At 38.3% G+C, this 18,290-nt stretch overlaps 1 protein-coding gene across 4 annotated transcripts in view; it reads left to right on the forward strand.

Moving 5' to 3' along the window:
- Positions 1-18,290, forward strand: part of KCTD3 (potassium channel tetramerization domain containing 3) — a 72,138-nt gene that overhangs the window by 23,772 nt on the left and 30,076 nt on the right. For all 4 annotated transcript variants that reach the window (XM_005216782.5, NM_001191424.2, XM_010813093.4 and 1 more), the window contains 2 exons: positions 6,166-6,356; positions 17,189-17,304. In XM_005216782.5, the coding sequence (XP_005216839.1) occupies positions 6,166-6,356; positions 17,189-17,304 (307 nt within the window). The remainder of the gene's footprint in view (positions 1-6,165; positions 6,357-17,188; positions 17,305-18,290) is intronic.

The raw sequence follows: 18,290 nt of genomic DNA on the forward strand, positions 1-18,290 counted from the left end.
CAGACATGGAATTCCTGAATGCTATGGTAGTACTGCATTTAGCTTTTCAAGGAATCTTCATACTGTTCTCTGTATGATATACCAATTTATATTCCCACCAACAAATGTAGGAGAGTTCCCTTTTTTCCACATCTTCTCCAGCATTTATTGTTTGTAGATTTTTTGCTGATGGCTATTCTGACTAGTGTGAGGTGATAACTCATTGTAGTTTTTGCATTTTTCTAGTAATTAATGATGTTGAGCCTCTTTTCACGGGTCTCTTGGTCATCTGTGTGTCTCTTTGGAGAAATGTTTGTTTAGACCACCCACCCATTTTTTGATTGCCTTTTTTTTTTTTAATATTGAGCTACATGAGTTGTTTGTATATTTGGAGATTAATCCCTTATCAATGTCTTTGTTTGCATATAGTCTCCCATTCTGTGGGGTTTTTTGTTTTGTGGATGGTTTCCATTGCTGTGCAAAAGCTTTTAAGTTTAATTTGGCTTCCCTGTGGCTCAGATGGTGTAAAATCTGCCTGAAATGCTGCAAACTCTGGTTCTATACCTGGGTCGGGAAGATCTGCTGGAGAAGGAAATGTCAAACCATCCCAGTATTCTTTCCTAGAGAATTCCATGGATAGAGAAGCCTGGCAGGCTGCAGTCCTTGGGGTCCCAAAGAGTAGGACATGACTGAGCAACTAACACACACAGACAGGTCCCATGTATTGCTTTTTAATTGCTGTAGGAGGTGATTCAAAAAAGATCTTGCTGCAATGCATATCACAGTATACTGCCTATGTTTTCATCTAAGACTTTCATAGGATCTGGTCTTACATTTAGGTTTTTAATCCATTTTGAGTTTATTTTTTATAATTTTATGTATTTATTTCTGACCGTGATGGGTCTTCGTTGCTGCACAGACTTTTCTCTAGTTGCTGCAAGTGGGGTCTGCTCTCTAGCTTCAGTGCACAGGCTTCTCACTGTGGTGGCATCTCTTTGTTGCAGAGTATAGTCTACAGGGCATGTGGGCTTCAGTAGTTGTAGCATATGGACTCAGTAGTAGTTGTAGCTCCCGGGCTCTAGAGCACAGGCTCAACAGTTGGGACACATAGACTAAGTTGTTCTGCGCCATGTGGGATCTTCCCAGATCAAGGATCAATCTGTGTCTCCTGCATTGGCAGGCAGATTCTTTACCAGTAAGCCACCAAGGAAGCCCGATCCATTTTGAGTTTGTGTGTGATATTAGAAAATGTTCTAATTTCATTCTATTGTAGGTAACTGTCTAGTTTTCCCAGCACCATTTATTAAAGAGACTGTCTTTTCTCCCTGACCGTCACCAACTCCTGGAGCTTGTTCAAACTCACATCCATCTAGTCGGTGATGCCATCCAACCATCTCATCCTCTGTCGTCCCCTTCTCCTCTCGCCTTCAATCTTTCCCAGCATCAGGGTCTTTTCCAAGGAGTCAGTTCTTCATATCAGGTGGCCAAAGTATTGGAGTTTCAGCTTCAACATCAGTCCTTCCAATGAATATTCAGGACTGATTTCTTTTAGGATTGCCTGGTTTGATCTCCTTGCAGTCCAAGGGACTCTCAAGAGTCTTCTTCAACACCACAGTTCAAAAGCATCAATTCTTTGGTGCTCAGCTTTCTTTATACTCCAACTCTCACATCCATACATGACTACTGGAAAAACCATAGCTTTGACCAGACGGATCTTTGTTGGCAAAGTGATATCTCTGCTTTTTAATATGCTGTCTAGGTTGGTCATAACTTTTCTTCCAAGGAGCAAGTGTCTTTTGATTTCATGGCTGCAGTCATCATCTGCAGTGATTCTGGAACCCCCCAAAATAAAGTCTGTCACTATTTCCATTGTTTCCCCATTTATTTGCCATGAAGTGATGGGACTGGATGACATGATCTTAGTTTTTTCAATGTTGAGTTTTAAGCGAACTTTTTCACTCTCCTCTTTCACTTTCATCAAGGAGCTCTTTAGTTCTTCACTTTCTACCATAAGGGTGGTATCATCTGTGTATCTGACATATTATTATTTCCCCTGGCAATCTTGATTCCAGCTTGTGCTTCATCCAGCCCTGCGTTTCTCTTGATGTACTCTGCATATAAGTTAAATAAGCAGGGTGACAATATACAGCCTTGACATGCTCCTTTCCTAATTTGGAACCAGTCTCTTGTTTCATGTCTGGTTCTAATTGTTCCGTCTTGACTTGCATACAGATTTCTCAGCAGGCAGTTAAGGTGGTCTGGTATTCCTATCTCTCTAAGAATTTTCCACAATTTTTTGTGATCCACACAGTCAAAGGCTTTGGCATAGTCAATAAAGCAGAAGTAGGTGTTTTTCTGGAACTCTCTTGCATTTTTGATGATCCAGCAGATGTTGGCAATTTGATCTCTGGTTCCTCTGCCTTTTCTAAATCCAGCTAGAACATCTGGAAGTTCATGGTTCACGGACTGTTGAAGCCTGGCTTCATCATTCGTGATACTGCTTTGTAATTTTCTTTTTGTGTGTTACTTTTGTCTGGTTTTAGTATTAGGGTGATGGTGGCCCCATAGAATGTGTTTGTGAGTGCTCCTTTCTCTGCAGTTTGTGGGAATGATTTTAGACAGATTGGTAATAACGTAATAACTTTTCTGTAAATGTTTGATAGAATTTACCTGTGAAGACAGCTGGTCCTGGACTTTTATTTGTTGGAAGTTTTTAAATTTCAGTTTCAGTGTTTGTGATCAGTCTTTTCATACTTTTCACTTCTTTCTGGTTTAGCCTTGGAAGGTGGTGCCTTTCTAAGAACTTAACATTTCTTCTAGTTTTATGGGTATATAGTTGCTTCTAGTAGTCCATTATCCTTTGTAATTTCTGTGCTGTCCCTTGTAATATTTTCATTTCTCATTTTATCCATTTGAGTTCTCTTTTTTGCTTGAGGAGTCTGGCTAAAGGTTTATCAATTTTATCTTCTCAAAGATTCAGCTTTTAGTTTCATTGATCTTTTCTATTGTTTTGTCTCTGTTTCATTCATTTCTGCTGATATTTATGATTTCTTTTCTTCCAGTAAGTTTGGGTTTTGTTTTCTTCTTTCTTGAGTTGTTTAGGTGTAAGGTTATGGTGTGTATTTGAGATTTTTCTTGTTTTCTGAGGTAAGATTGTATTGCTGTAAGCTTCTCTCTCAAAAGTGCTTTTGTGTGTCCTGTAGGGTTCAGATTGTTGTGTTTTTGTTATCATTCGTTTCTAGGTACGTTTTGATTTCCTCTTTGATTTCTTCAGTGATCCATTTAGCCTCTCTTTTTTTTTTAACAGCTTTTTGTTTGTAATTAATTTCTAATCTCATAACATTGGTCAAAATGATGCTTGATAGGATTTAAATTTCCTTAAATTTACCAAAGCTTTCTTTATGGCCTGCTTGTGATCTGTCGTGGAGAATCTTCTATGTGCACTTGAGAAAAATGTATATTCTGCTGCTTTTGGATGGAATGCTCTATAAATATCTTTTAAAGAACATCTAGTCTGATATCTAATGTGTCATGTAAGACCTGTGTTTCCTTATTAATTTTCTGTCTGATGACCTGTCCATTGATACAGTTGGGGTGGTAAAGTTTTCTTATTACTGTGTTACTGTTAATTTCTCCTTTCCTGGCTGTTAACATTTGCTTTATTTATTGAGTTGCTCCTATGTTGGGTGCCTATATATTTACACTTGTATCTTCTTGGTTTGATCCTTTGTTCATTATGTAGTGTCCTTCTTTGTCTCTTGTAACAGTCTTTATTTTAGTCTGTTTTATCTGATATGAGGATTACTACTGCAGCTTTCTTTTGATTGCCATTTTCATTGAAAACCCTTTTCCATTTAACTTTCAATCTGTTTGTGTCCCTGGATACGAAATGGAACTCTTATAAACAGCACACATATATATAGGTCTTTTTTTTTTAATCCATTCTGGCAGTCTGTGCCATTTGTTTGAAGCATTTAGTCCATTTACATTTAAGGTAATTATCTGTACATATGTTTTTATTGGGCTTTCCTAGTGGCTCAGTGATAAAGAATCTGCCTGCCAGTGCAGGAGACATGGGTACAATCCCTGGATCAGGAAGATACCCTGGACGAGGAAATGGCAACTCACTCCAGAATTCCTGCCTGGGAAATCTAATGGACAGAGGAGCCTAGCAGGCTATAGGCCATATGGTCGCCAAACATTCGGACACGACTTAGTGTCTAATAACATGTTAGACAATAATAATATGCTCTTATTGTCATTTTAGACTCTTATGTTCTTTTGACATATTTATCAATTTTCATACAATATGGTTAAAGTATATTTACAGCAAGTTTCAAAAATTTGAGAGCATATAGCCTCCACTATATCTTTCATGATCTTAATTTGAAAGTTAACCATATTCTTGGCACAGCTGTCACGATTTCAGAGTGTTGTTTCATTATGCAGGAATAAAGAGGTGGGTTGTTGGAATATCAGAGCTTGTTCTGTGTTTCTACACATTTAAAATTGTATATTTACATGTATGGAAAAATGTAAAGCAAATATTGCTTATTCTTTGTAGTTAATTTTAACTTAAGCAGTAAATGCACATACCTCATTGAGTTAAATTATGTAATTGTTATAATCACTCTCAAATGTGCTGTCCTGATTCTTTTACTGTTGTCATCTTTTTGTTTTACAATACCCTAATTTCTCTAGAGAAAAATGACTTAGAAGTAGTTTTTGTAAAAGATTAGATCATATTTCGTTTTATTGTTTTATTAGTGGTCATGAGATTACACCATTCCCCTCATTAAATCAGTGCAGCCTCCCTTTTTTGAAGGTGAGCCTAGTGCCTAGTGTGCTGCATGCACATGTTGGCATATTGTCTTTATTCTTGAAGTGCTGGCAGTGCCTGCTTTGTGTCCAGTCTGCCAGTCCTTAAGAGCATCTAGGTTTAATTTCTCAGTGTTTTGTCAGTATTTAGGGCTTATTGGATAATTATTTTGAATTTTGTATTTTGACACATGAATCCCACCTAGTGGCTGAAGTGGGTAATTACAGACCATATATTGCCTAGGAAAACCATGTGAGATTTTTCTATATATTGCCTTTAAGTTTAAGGAAATCATTAATTCTTAGAATTAATAAGAAGGTTGAATTGCATATTTTTGTGGATTATAGCTGTATTTTGCATACGTTTTAAACAAAAATAAAGCTAAAGTGTTTTTATATAGGTTGTTGGTCATCATTTATGAATACTTGTTTGATTTTTGTGGTTTTATATCAGGTAGTAGTGTTTAAAGGAGCACATACTCACATTTATTGTCTTTGGGTAAGGCAAAGAGATTCTTTACAATTTTGTTTCTGTCACTTGTTTTGTGTAACTTTAAAAATAAATATTCCATCATTAAAGTTCAGGTCGTTTATTGTCATGATTGCTTAACTGTGTAGTTTTTAAATGTTTGAAGGCTTAAAGTGTAACCCTACAAAATAATGCATGTCTGAAAGACTTCAATTCATTTAGGACAGAAAAAGTTATTAAAAATTTACACATATGTTTATCAACAATTATATATTAAAGCATTTTTATTCAGTCAACTAAATCTAAATCATGATAAGACACCTTTACTTATGGATAAGGAGTAGGCTCATGAGATTTTTTTTCATTTTGTGTGAAACCTTTAAAATCCAGTCCTCAGTGAGTGGTTCCCAAAGGTCATATTTCATTCATTTGATTATGCCAAGCTATCACATACCAGATCACTCCTTTATCTTTGTTTGTCGTAATAAACTATCATCTGAAGTATCAAGAAATGATTCTCAGTTAATCATAATAACTTAATAACTGATTAGTAACTGATAGGGATATTAATTCTCCTGAAACTGATTTTTGTTGACTTTCTGTTTGCAAATAATGACAAAGTACCACTTTTTTGTGTAAAATGTAAAAAGATACTACTGGGTTTTTTTTTTTTTTTTTAAGTTTTTAAGTCTTTATAGTTTGGAGAACTTTGCTAAATTATTCTTTGGAGGAGTATAGACCTTTAGTCCCTTTTTAAAGAGTCTGGTTTATGTGTATTTTATTTTTTAGTAAATACATAGATAAATAGCTGTGATTAAATTTATTTTGGTACATTCATTCCTGTTCTCTTTGCTAAGTACTGCTGAGTCTTATTTATGTTGTCTGTTTATATTCAACAGAATCAAAGAATCATCAGGATGGCAACAAGTGTTTACAAGCCCATATTTGGATTGGACTATTGAACGAGTAGCTTTAAATGCAAAAGTGGTCGGGGGTCCACACGGAGACAAGGACAAAATGGTGGCTGTTGCCTCAGAGAGTAGCATCATCTTATGGAGTGTCCAAGATGGAGGAAGTGGAAGCGAAATCGGTAGGAAAAAGTTGTTCATGCTGTTGCATGTGATATTCTGAAGTTTAAGAGGGATTGCCCATAAATATCGAAATTAACTTGGACTAGTTATTAGTTAGCTAGAGCTAGTGCGTCTTCTGTTCGGTGTCCAGTAACAGTAAGACTGCTCAGTGTGAGAGGAATGGTCTGGTAAAGAGGCACAAACCGACTTGACTGCTCTGTAAGAATGTGCCCTTCCTGAATCCTGTTTAGTGGTGGCTGCACTCTCTCCCCCTCTTTCATAGCACTGGGCTGACGGTGGGGTAAATAATTTCCTTTGTCCTCTCCACTTGTTGCTTCTAGACCTGAAGTTCTCAAGCTTTTCAATCTCCTCTAAATCTACTTTACTTTCTTAGGTCATTCAGGACCGTTAATTGTTTTTGTTTGTATAGGTTATATCTATTGCTATTTACCAAAATAGGAGTTAATACTGCAATTCTGATAACTTAATTTAAAAAATAACGATAAAAACCCATTACACAGTAACACGAATAATTTTAGTAAAAAATAACTATCTCCAAAATGGGAAGAGTAGCAATGGTGTCCCGTTTTGTAAACCTCCTTTACATTTAATTGAATTCTGATACCTATTTCTGCATTCAGTCTCCTGTGTGTGATTTGTTATTCTGGTTGAACTTGGTGAAGAGTTTGGCCTCACACAGATATATAGTTGGAAAAAACATTTTTATATACCTTTTAGATAATTGCGGATATTGTTTGCTCCTGTCCCCAAATTTTGAAATCATATTGATGAACTCTGTTCATATAGATCATACTGTGTTAAATTAAAATCAGTCTGTTTTGTACTTTGAATGGGTCTTTTTGTCCGTATATAATTTTGTATAACATCATACATTGGTCATTTGTGAAGTGTTGGTTTACTGAGTCATGTAAAATCTTCGAAATGTTGATACCTTAGATTGTACAGTACATTTTAAAAAATCACATTTATTACTATAACCATTGATCACATCTGTGAACTCCAGAATGTTAGGAAGTTTTCATACTTAGCGTGGCAGAAAACATTTTCCAGATTACTGATATTCACTTGAAGCATTGAACTTGTGTCACTGAAATAACAGATTTGCTCAGTTCCACTTTTTGGGGCAAGTCTACCAAATACCCAAAACTGAATTACATAGTTGTAAGTCATCTGTCCAGTGAAAATGGTCCTGTGTGAAAGGAGCAGCTGGTTTCCTCTGAGCCCCAGCAGTTGGGAAGGTGCTTCTCGACACAGAGAGGACTCAGTCACACAGAACGTTAAGAAGACATACCCTCAAAATTGAGACTCAGTCAGTAAAAATTCTTATGCAGATTGCTTCATCTAGGAAATTCTTAAGTTAAACTGTTTTCTTTCCTTGAAAATGTGACAGAGAAGAATTTAATCAGTACCAGGATAGTTTACTGGCTCTCCTATGATTCATGCTAAGGTGTATGCTGTTTTTACCCAACATTGTTTTGCATCGTTAGTGCAAAGATCAACACAGGTGTTCTAGGATAAAGCATGAGATTCGTAAGTTTTCAACACTTTGGATATTCCAATGCCATGTGTATTTGTAATCAAATATTCATGTAAAAGATCTTTAATGACTGGTTGAGGCTGATACTAGAGGAAGAGAAACAGGACACGAGATGCAGCTACATCTGTGTATTTGTAAGACAAAAATGCAGTTCTGCAGACAAAGTACTATCTGCGCCAGTCTGATTTGAGACTAATTTGAGGATTTACTGTGTCATTGAAAAGGGCCAGCATTGTGGTTTCCTTTATTGACGTTCATCTTGCAGGCATTCAGCATCGCCGTCTGTTCGGGCTTTCTTGTCTTCCAGCAATGATGTGCCCTCTTCTCGCTAGAGCAGTGCCGTACCTTACCCAGGAGGATGGTTCAGTGACTTTTTCATTTCTGGTTTGAAGTTCTGTAACAGATTACCACTTTTCAAAAGTTTTTCCTATCTTCATTTAAAATACTTCTTTAAACTCTCGACTGTTTGGTCTGAAAGAACCCACAACTGGCTTTATAATACTGTTCAAAAAGGTTTTGTTGCTTAGGCACAATAAGGCAAGTTATTAACATCTATAAATTGGGGGGAAGTTGTTATTTCAAATTTTTATATGCAGTTTTGTCCAGTTTCTTTAGAGTCTTTCTTTCCATGAATCAAAGAACTCTGCTAGGTCATATTTATCTTTGTCAGCTCTGTTGGATTTATATGGATTGAGCAGGCAAGTTAAGTAAGTACAATAAAAATGTATTAAAAATAAATTTGTTTCAGAATAAAGTATTTAACAGTTGTAGGTAAAATTTAAAAATGTAGAAAGATTTTTATAACATTTTAAAAACTAACATTGCAGAATAGCAAAGTGTACCTTTTCCTTGTGTTTCTTTGTGGGCTCAAGGAAAACTTGTATTCTAAAATAATTACAGCAGTTATAACTGAAGACGGCTACTAAAGATAGTGGAAGTATTTAGGCCAAATTAAGTTAGTCTTGGGAAACTTGGTTGTACCCCCAGCCTGCCACCACAAACCATTCTAGAGAACAGAAGAATGCATGGGCAGGTGCTGTTGTCTCAGTGTGACCTCACATCATGTAGCCTCTGTGAAACTCCTTGTCTGTACATTCTTGAGAGAATGAGAGGTTTTTATTTTTAAAGGCAGTGAAAATAGTCTTGACTTGAGACTTCCGAGGGTTTCCACAGCCCCATGAGGATTCCCAGACCATGCTTGGGGACCGTGTCTCTTCCCTCCTCTCTCGGTGCCCCTTGCTCCCCATCCCCCCCACCGCTGCACCTGCCCAGATTTCGAATTTCATTCCATCTGGACTTACACTTGCTGTAGTGCTCCTCTGCCTTTGGATTACTCCCCTTCATTCCTTTGAGATTACTAACTCGAATTTTCTAACTCAAAAATTCTTTAACTCCCCTGGGATCTTGACTCATTGCTTCCCATGCCATCAGGCTTGGATTCCGTGTTTATGGTCACTCTAGCATAGAGCCTCCGTTTTCTTCGATCTCTCCCTTTGCCTTACCTCCCTGAAGAAACCACAGCCCAGGCCATATCAGCATTTCTCTCCTGAATAGCCAAGTGTAGTGCGGAGAAAGAAATGTGTGCACACCCACAACAGTAGTCTTAACTTGTGACCTCTCTCTGGTGGACCTTTAAAGGCTTCCCAGAAATCCTACCACATTATCCTTATTTGGTCTTGTTTCTATGTCATTCTCGTCTCCTCTTCATGATTTGAAGTTGCTCTCATCATGTCCCTAAGCACTGTCTGCAGCTACTCCTGTTAGTGCTGCCCATGGGTCTGTACTCTGCTAAGGCCTAGGATCTAGTTCATAGTCTTCATCTGATTAGAACTGGCATTGATAGAGTTGATTACGCTTTTCCTTTTGAAGACTTTCTTCCTTTGGCTTCTAGAGCACTTCATTGATTTTTTTTTTTTTTCACTTCATTGATTTTTATCCTCGCTCTTTGTTTTTTCTCAGTTCCTTTTGATAGTTCTTCCATATTTGCCAAATTTCAAAATGTTGGCATGCCCCAGGGCTTAGTCTTTGGGCTTCATTCCTCCATATCTGTGTCTGTTCCTCAAGATATTCCCAGGTTCAGTGATTTGCTAGAAGGACTCAGAGGACTCAGCGCATAGATATTTGGAGCCATGGTGTCTTACAGTGAAAGCATGCAAAGCAGAATTGACAAAAGACCCATGGTGGCATCTGGGAGAAGTTCAGTGGAAACCAGGGACAAGCTTTCAGGAGTTCCCTTCCAATGGTATTTGCTTAAAAATCCCCCTAGCAGTGAATTGTGACTAACTTGTGAGATGTCTCAGGGAAGTTCGTTAGGGACTTGGTACCCAAGTCTATTACTAGAGGCTAGTCACTGAAGTACCCTCTGCCTAGCCTGTACCAAGACTCCAGACTCTTGAAAGGAAAGCAGATGTTCAGCAGAAACCCCACTGTTTACACAGCCATTTAGGCTTTTTGTCAGCATGGATTAGATTTCTTTTGTCTGTAATTTCACGTGAGTGAAATTATGTAGTATGTCTTCTTTTGTGCTGGCTTCTTTCATTCAGCATAATGCTTTTGAGATCCATCCATGTTGTTGAGTGTTTTAGTGGTGCATCCTTTTTTATTGCTGCATAGTATTCCATTGAATTGATATGCTAGAATTTGTTTATCTATCATCTGTTGATAGACATTTGGTTTACTTTCAATTTGGGGATGCTAAGAATAAAGCTACCATAAACATTTAAGTAGAACTTTTTTTATGGACATATTATAAATTAAATATCTAGGTGTGGAATTTCTGGGATGTAGGAAAAGTGTATGCTTAATGTTATGAGAAAATGTACAAGTGTCTTGCATGTGGTTAAATCATTTTACATTTGTATAGCAGTATATGAGAGTTCTGGTGCTCCATACCCTTCCCAACACTTTTTTATTATCTTAATTTGAGCCATTCTAGTGGACATACAGTGATTTTAATGTTGGGTTTAATTGTATTTGCCTAATGACTAATGGTATTAAACATCTTTTCATGTCTTTATTGACCATTTGTACTATTTCTTTTGAGACATGTCTTTTAAAAATCATTACCCTGTTTTTATGAGATTGTCATCCTCTTACTGATTTGCCATAGATTAGGTTACGTAGATCTAATCTAATCTGTACATAGATTGGCTTAGTGATTTGCAACCAGGGATAATGTCCGTCCGGGCCTGTGGGAATGTCTGGAGACATTTTTGGTTGACACCATTGAGGAAGGAGGCTTCTGTCTTCCTCCCTCACTTCCCCTCACCCATTTCTCTTTCCCTATTATCCCTCCCTCATTCCCTCTTCTCTCTTCCTCTTTTTGAGATTCAGTTTCATGTTAGGCTACTTTATATTTGCCTAGAGACCATTGAGCTTCCCTGATGGCTCAGATGGTAAAGTGTCTGCCTGCAACGCGGGAGACCCAGGTTCGATCCCTGGGTGGGGAAGATCCCCTGGAGAAGGAAATGGCAATCCACTCCAGTACTCTTGCCTGGAAAATCCCATGGACAGAGGAGCCTGATAGGCTACGGTCCATGGGGTCGCAAAGAGTCGGACACGACTGAGCGACTTCACTTCACTTCAGAGACCATTGGAGCACTAGTTTTTTTCCAGTTTCTTTTCTCCCCATCCTTCAGTTTAGATCTATCTTACTGTCTTTTTCCATTTTGCTGTGGTATTCATTTAGTCTGTAGTGAAGCCCATATGATAAGTTTTTTATTTGAAATGTTGGCCTTTTCAGCTCTAAGATTGCCTTTTAAAATTTTTATTTTAGTTTGTTTTCTGCTGAGATTTTTCTAGTCTGTTCACTCACTATATCTTGTTTTTTAAACTCAACATATTCATTATAGCTGTTTTACTAGTTTTTGTCTGCTAAATCTATTATCTGAATCATCTGATTTATTTTGAGTTACATTTTCCTGCTTTTTCGCATGTCTAGGAACTTGTGACATATGTTGGGCGTTGCATGATCCGTTATGTAGGGAGTATGGATTAATAGTGCTGTCTTCTTTTAAGAGACTTCCCTGGTGGCTCAGATGGTAAAGCGTCCACCTACAGTGCAGGAGACCCAGGTTCAATCCCTGGGTTGGGAAGATCCTCTGGGGAAGGAAATGGCAACCCACTCCAGTACTCTTGCCTGGAAAATCCCATGAACAGAGAAGTATGGTAGGCTACAGCCCATGGGGTCGCAAAGAGTCAGACAGGACTGAGCGACTTCACTTCACTTCACAGACCATTGGAGCACTAGTTTTTTCCAGTTTCTTTTCTCCCCATCCTTCAGTTTAGATCAGTATCTTACTGTCTCAATAGTGCTGTCTTCTTTTAAGATGTGAGTTTTGTTCCAGCAGGCAGTTAAATTACCAGAGGATGTTTATTCTGCTAGGCTTGTTGTTTGTTTGCTTTAGTCTTTCTCAGCTTTATATTTTATTTTAGGGCATTGCTTCTACTCAGGGTGTGTTAAGTATTGTCATTTTGGAATCTTAACAGAATGCCTGAAGAGTGAGACTCTTCACATGTACTGAGCTGGAACTATTGAATTCCCCCACAAGTGACCTCTGCCGTCTCCACTCAGCTCCCAGGCCTGCTGCAGCCCCTCGTTTTTATTCCTTGTGGATTCTTAGGCCAGTCCAGTGCAGCCTGGCCTCAGCCAAGGCATAGGGAAACCCCTCTAAAATTCTGTGCTATCCCCACACCCACCATGGTGCGTTTCCCTTCCTTCTTATATTTTATTCGTAAATTCTAGCTTCCTCAACAGCTCTGGCCTCTGATCTCAGCTTTCTCAGTTGAGAAAAACCGTCATTTGGTTTTCCCTTGAGTTTCACTTCCCTGTTGTCAGGAAGGCTTATACAGAAAGCCAGTTTGATCATGGGGCTTATCTTGTGTATTTACTGGCTTTCAAGTCTCCTGCTGCCTGTTGGCCAGTGTCTAAAAACAGTTGTCTCATGTATTTTGGCCAGTCTTTTGTTATTGTTGTTTATAGTAAGAAGTAGTCTGATGTCATGTATCCATCATGACTGGTAGTGAAAGTCCTTCTTAAAACTTTAGGGAAAAAACTTAAAATGTTTTGAAATTATAATATACTTGTAATTATATAGAAAGGAGCTCAATTGTGATTTTTATTTTTACAAGTTGTCACTTGTAACACGCCAATAAGTGAAGATTTTATGCCTTGCTTTTTTTTCCCCAAAGGCTGACTTGCTAGCTACTTACTGAGATAATACATAGTAATTTGTTCACAAAGAGATCATTTGTTGTTACAAATATTCTTCAGAACTTGACAAAACTATCCAAAGAAAACTTGAGAGCTGGTGTATCCATGATAGAGCTCACTTAGAGGCTGAATTCCTTCATTGTAACTTGTATCAGACAGTACTGCTGGCTTGCTGCTATAAGCAGTGTTTTACCAGGAGGCTCCCTTAAGACAAGAGCTTGTCATTTTTTACACTGTCTTCTTTGTGGATAGCAGTCAGGATTGTTGAGTCTAAGAAAGGGTCAGGGATGACACTTTAAATTTCTTGAGATCGTTTAGAATGTCTTCCTTGATTTCCCAGAATCTCACTCTTCTCTCAAGTAATCAGTGTTTGTTAGTTTTCCAGTTTTTATTTCTACCTTTCACATAGCCTATATTACTGAATATAGGTATCTTAACATGTTCTGAAAAATTGTCTAGCATCAAAATTAAAATACTAATACATGAGAATCCCTGAAATTGCATGTGAAATGAGTACACTGTGCTTTGAAGTGGCAAGTTTGTTTCTCAACCAGTTTTGATGAAAGAGCTTAGCTTTGTGTGGAGGCTTTGTTTTATTTTGCTCTGGTTTTTCTGGTTGACAGGTTGGGCTGAGGTGATCTATTCATGTGTATAAATATGTATTTATAAGTACATAAAAGTTAAGTTGTGTATATGGAAGACATTCCTGGCTATACTTTCCAGATTTGTTTTTCATTTTTGTCAAGTTTATATCATTTTTATTCCTTGCGAGATGCCTGGCTTTTTCAAGATTGGTTGAGAATTTTCAAGGTGTTGTTTATTGCCACTGGCCTGGTCTCATATGTAGTACAGTTCTGAACAGAAAGAGAAATACCCCTCATGGATATAAAATTCAAAAGAAGTCAGTTACCTTTTCTGGCTTATGCTTTTAACACATTGCAGTTACATTTAATTGCTTTGTTTCTTCCCATGGGTTCTTCAAAGCCTTGTGAATCCTTGTTTTTCTCAGCTAGATGCTGAGAAAATTGTTCTTGTTGTCACATATTCTCTCTGCTAAGTCACTTCAGTTGTTTCTGACTCTGTGCGACCCCATAGATGGCAGCCCACCAGGCTCCCCCGTCCCTGGGATTCTCCAGGCAAGAACACTGGAGTGGGTTGCCATTTCCTTCTCCGGGGCATGAAAGTGAAAAGTGAAAGGGAAGTCGCTCAGTCGTGTCCGACTCTTAGCGACCCCTGGACTACAGCCTACCAGGCTCCTCCATCCATGGGATTTTCCAGGCAAGAGTACTGGAGTGGGGTGCCATTGCCTTCTCTGTGTCACATATTAGTTACCTTTTTAAAATAAAAAAAATCTGGTACTCAAAACAGCTAAAGAGCCACATAAAACAGTATTCTATAATGAGACTTATTTAGACTTATTTTATAATGAGACTTATGGTTAGATAAAAAGATACTTTTCATAAGATGCTTTTCAAATAATTAAGATAATACTATTTAAATGTCAAAATTGAATTATAGCATTTTTAAAGTAAAAGTGAGCCTTGAGACATTGAGCATAGACCCTGTTTTATCGATCAGATAAGTAACCCGAAAAGTGGCAAAGGTACTTTCAGAGCCAGGATTCCAATACATAATCTTCTGACTGCAGGTGTTAAGTTCAGTTCAGTTGCTCAGTCATGTCTGACTCTTTGCGACCCCATGAATCGCAGCACGCCAGGCCTCCCTGTCCATCACCAACTCCCGGAGTTCACTGAGACTCATGTCCATTGAGTCAGTGATGCCATCCAGCCATCTCATCCTCTGTCGTCCCCTTCTCCTTCTGCCCCCAATCCCTCCCAGCATCAGAGTCTTTTCCAGTGAGTCAACTCTTCGCATGAGGTGCTAAAGTACTGGAGTTTCAGTTTTAGCATCATTCCTTCCAAAGAAATCCCAGGGCTGATCTCCCTTAGGATGGACTGGTTGGATCTCCTTGCAGTCCAAGGGACTCTCAAGAGTCTTCTCCAACACCATAGTTCAAAAGCATCAATTCTTCGGCGCTCAGCTTTCTTCACAGTTCAACTCTCACATCCATACATGACCACTGGAAAAACCATAGCCTTGACTAGACGGACCTTTGTTGGCAAAGTAATGTCTCTGCTTTTGAATATGCTATGCAGGTGTAGTGCTCAGCTAAAGAGAGACAGCTGTGCAGTGCCACACATAGGAGACCAAGGTTAGCTGGGGCAGTTGTGGCTCTTTTGCTATTAATGTGAGCTCTCGTTACAAAGTCCTTCCTCCCCTGTATCTCCTCTCCCCCTTTCTCACATTCCCTGGGCTTACCCATTCCAAATCCCCCGGTTTGAGGAACTTGTTTTCACCTTTTTAAAAACCCAACTCAGAGGGCTTCTTTTCTAAGAAATATTCTGGAAACTTTTCCTAGGAACTCTCTTTTATTCTTCTGGTTATTACTGTGTGCATCCTTTTGTTGCATTATGTCATAATTGGTTGTTGGTTTTTTTTTTTTTCTCTTTTAAATCACAAGTACCTAGTAATATATTATTTTCTCATATTTATTTGCTTTTTTATTGAAGTATAGTTGATTTACAATATTCTGTTAGCTTCAGTTCTACAGCAAAGTAATTCAGAGATAGATAATATGTATATATACTTTTTAAAAAAATTATTTTTGGCTGTGCTGGGTCTTTGTTGCTGCATGCTGTCTTTCTCTAGCTGCAGCGAGCAGGGGCTACTTTTGCTTGTGATGTGTGGGCTTATTTTTGGTGGTTTCTTTTGTTGCAAAGCATGGGCTCTAGGGTGGTTGGGCTCAGTAGTTGTGGTGCATGGTTTAGTTGCTCCAGCATGTTGAATCCTCCCAGACCAGTGATCCAGCCTACATCCCCTGCATTGGCAGGTGGATTCTTAACCACTGGACTATTGGGGCAGTCCTCTGTATGTATTTTTTTGTTTTTGATTATTTTTCATTACCGGTTACTGCCGAGATATTGAATATAGTTCCTTGTACTATACAGCAAATCCTTGTTGTTTATCCATCATTTCATGTATTTTAATCCCATGGCCTAGTATAGTGTCTTTGGAGTGAATTAAATTGAAATCTGCAGTATTGGCAGATGAGAGGTTTAAAATAAGCTCTGATAAAGGCCTGAATGTTTACTTTGCACACAGCATGACTACTTGCGGTTTCGTTTTTCTGGTTTGCTTATTTTCAGATTTCTAGATACATTGTGGATAGTTGGGTTGCCAAGTCTGTGTCTTCAGATCAGTGATTCTCAAATATCAGGTCTGTGAGCAGGCTGCAGCTGAAGCTTCTATGGATTTTATACAAAGGCAGTGGGTTTTCTCAGTGGGTCTAGCATGAATCCCAGGATCCTTGCTATTTTATTGTGTTCACTTTAAATCTACCCAGTTGTTTTGATGGTCAGCTATGGTTTTTCCAATAGTCATGTATGGATGTGAGAGCTGGACAATAAAAAAGGCTGAGCACTAAAGAATTGATGCCTTTGAACTATGGTGCTGGCGAAGACTCTTGAGAGTCCCTTGGACAGCAAGGAGATCAAACCAGTTAATCCTAAGGGAAATCAACCCTGAATACTCACTGGAAAGACTTGATACTGAAGCTCCATTACTTTGGCCACTTGGTGTAAAGAGCCAACTCATTAGAAAAGACCCTGATGCTGGGAAAGATTGAAGGCAGGAGAAGGGGGTGACAGACGATGAGATTGGTGTATGGCATCACTGACTTAGTAGACATGAGCTTTTGCAAGCTCTGGGAGATGGTGAAAGACAGGGAAACCTGGCGTGCTGCAGCCCATGGGGTTGTAGAGTTGGACACACCAGAGCCACTGAACAACAACAGCTAGGTTTGGGAGCCACAGCTTCAGATAACAAGCTGTTCAATCAGAGTGAGATTACTTGGGGCAAACTTTTACCTGCTGTTTAAAAGCTTAAAGTTTCTTATTTCTGGTTCCCAGAATGTCTGGCACACAATTTGTAGAAATGAGATACCTTTAAGATGTTTTTAGGCTGAGTTTTGATTAATTGAAAGATGGTGATTGATTAACCTCTCTTTTTTATTATCATTTAAGGAGTATTCAGCCTTGGTGTTCCTGTCGATGCTCTCTTCTTTATCGGTAACCAGTTGGTGGCCACGAGTCATACAGGGAAAGTGGGAGTGTGGAATGCTGTCACCCAGCATTGGCAGGTTAGTTTTGACTAATGCGTATCACAGAAATGAGATTACTTCTGAAGCTTGTGCTAATTGTGCACGTGCTTTGTTCTGGTGGAATTCGTATTGTTTCTGTTTTGATTATATAGAATATTGAATATATTTAGTGGTAAATTAGCTTCTGGATACACGTCTGACTATATATTCAAGAATCTTAAGTCACTTTGGAAAATGAGTGGGTTTTTATACTGTGGTTTGATATTTCTTTATTGCCTTGAAATGTTTTAAGTGTTATGCCTTGGGAATAGTAGTAGTTCAGGTAAACTTCATCTCCTGAGTAGAAGCACAGTTCTGTAGGAAAATAGAGGATAACTAGCTAAATGGTCTCAGGTACTTGAGAGGAACAAGAAGGATGTAAGACTAAAGAAAAGTTAATACCTTATTCTGAAGGAGAGGAGAAAATTAAAGAACTTTAAGCAGAGAGTGATTTGATCAAATCCATAGTTTAGAAAGATAACAGTAATAGCTAATACGAAAAGTGGACTGGAGATCAGGGAAGGTATCTAGCAAAAGAAACAGAGATTCAGCCAGAGTGAGTAGACTGTAAAGATGAGACTATTTGGAAAACATTTCGTAAGCCATCCTAAAACAATAAGGACTGGTATCTGATTAGATGTAGAAAATTAAAGAAGAGAGATGGGTTTCTAATTTTGACAGTTGGGTGGCTGGTAATATTTTAAATTGAAAGGGAATGGAGTGAGAGGAGCATATATGCTGGTGCATAGTGTGAGGAATAATTAGAATGATTAAATATGTTTCTTTTGAGATTCCTGTAGGTATTCGAATATAGGAGCTCAGGAAACAGTTGGGAGTACCCCCTTTGGAATTTAGGAAAGAAGAAAGGGCTAGAAAAAAACATTTAGAAACCGCAACCTGTGGTAATTGAAAGATAAGAATTGATAAGATTTTCCATTGAAAGGGTATCTGTAAAGAAAAGCCAGAACTAAAATCCTGGGGAACAT

The sequence above is a fragment of the Bos taurus genome, chromosome 16 (genome assembly GCF_002263795.3).
Source record: "Bos taurus isolate L1 Dominette 01449 registration number 42190680 breed Hereford chromosome 16, ARS-UCD2.0, whole genome shotgun sequence".
Classification (NCBI taxonomy): domain Eukaryota; kingdom Metazoa; phylum Chordata; class Mammalia; order Artiodactyla; family Bovidae; genus Bos; species Bos taurus.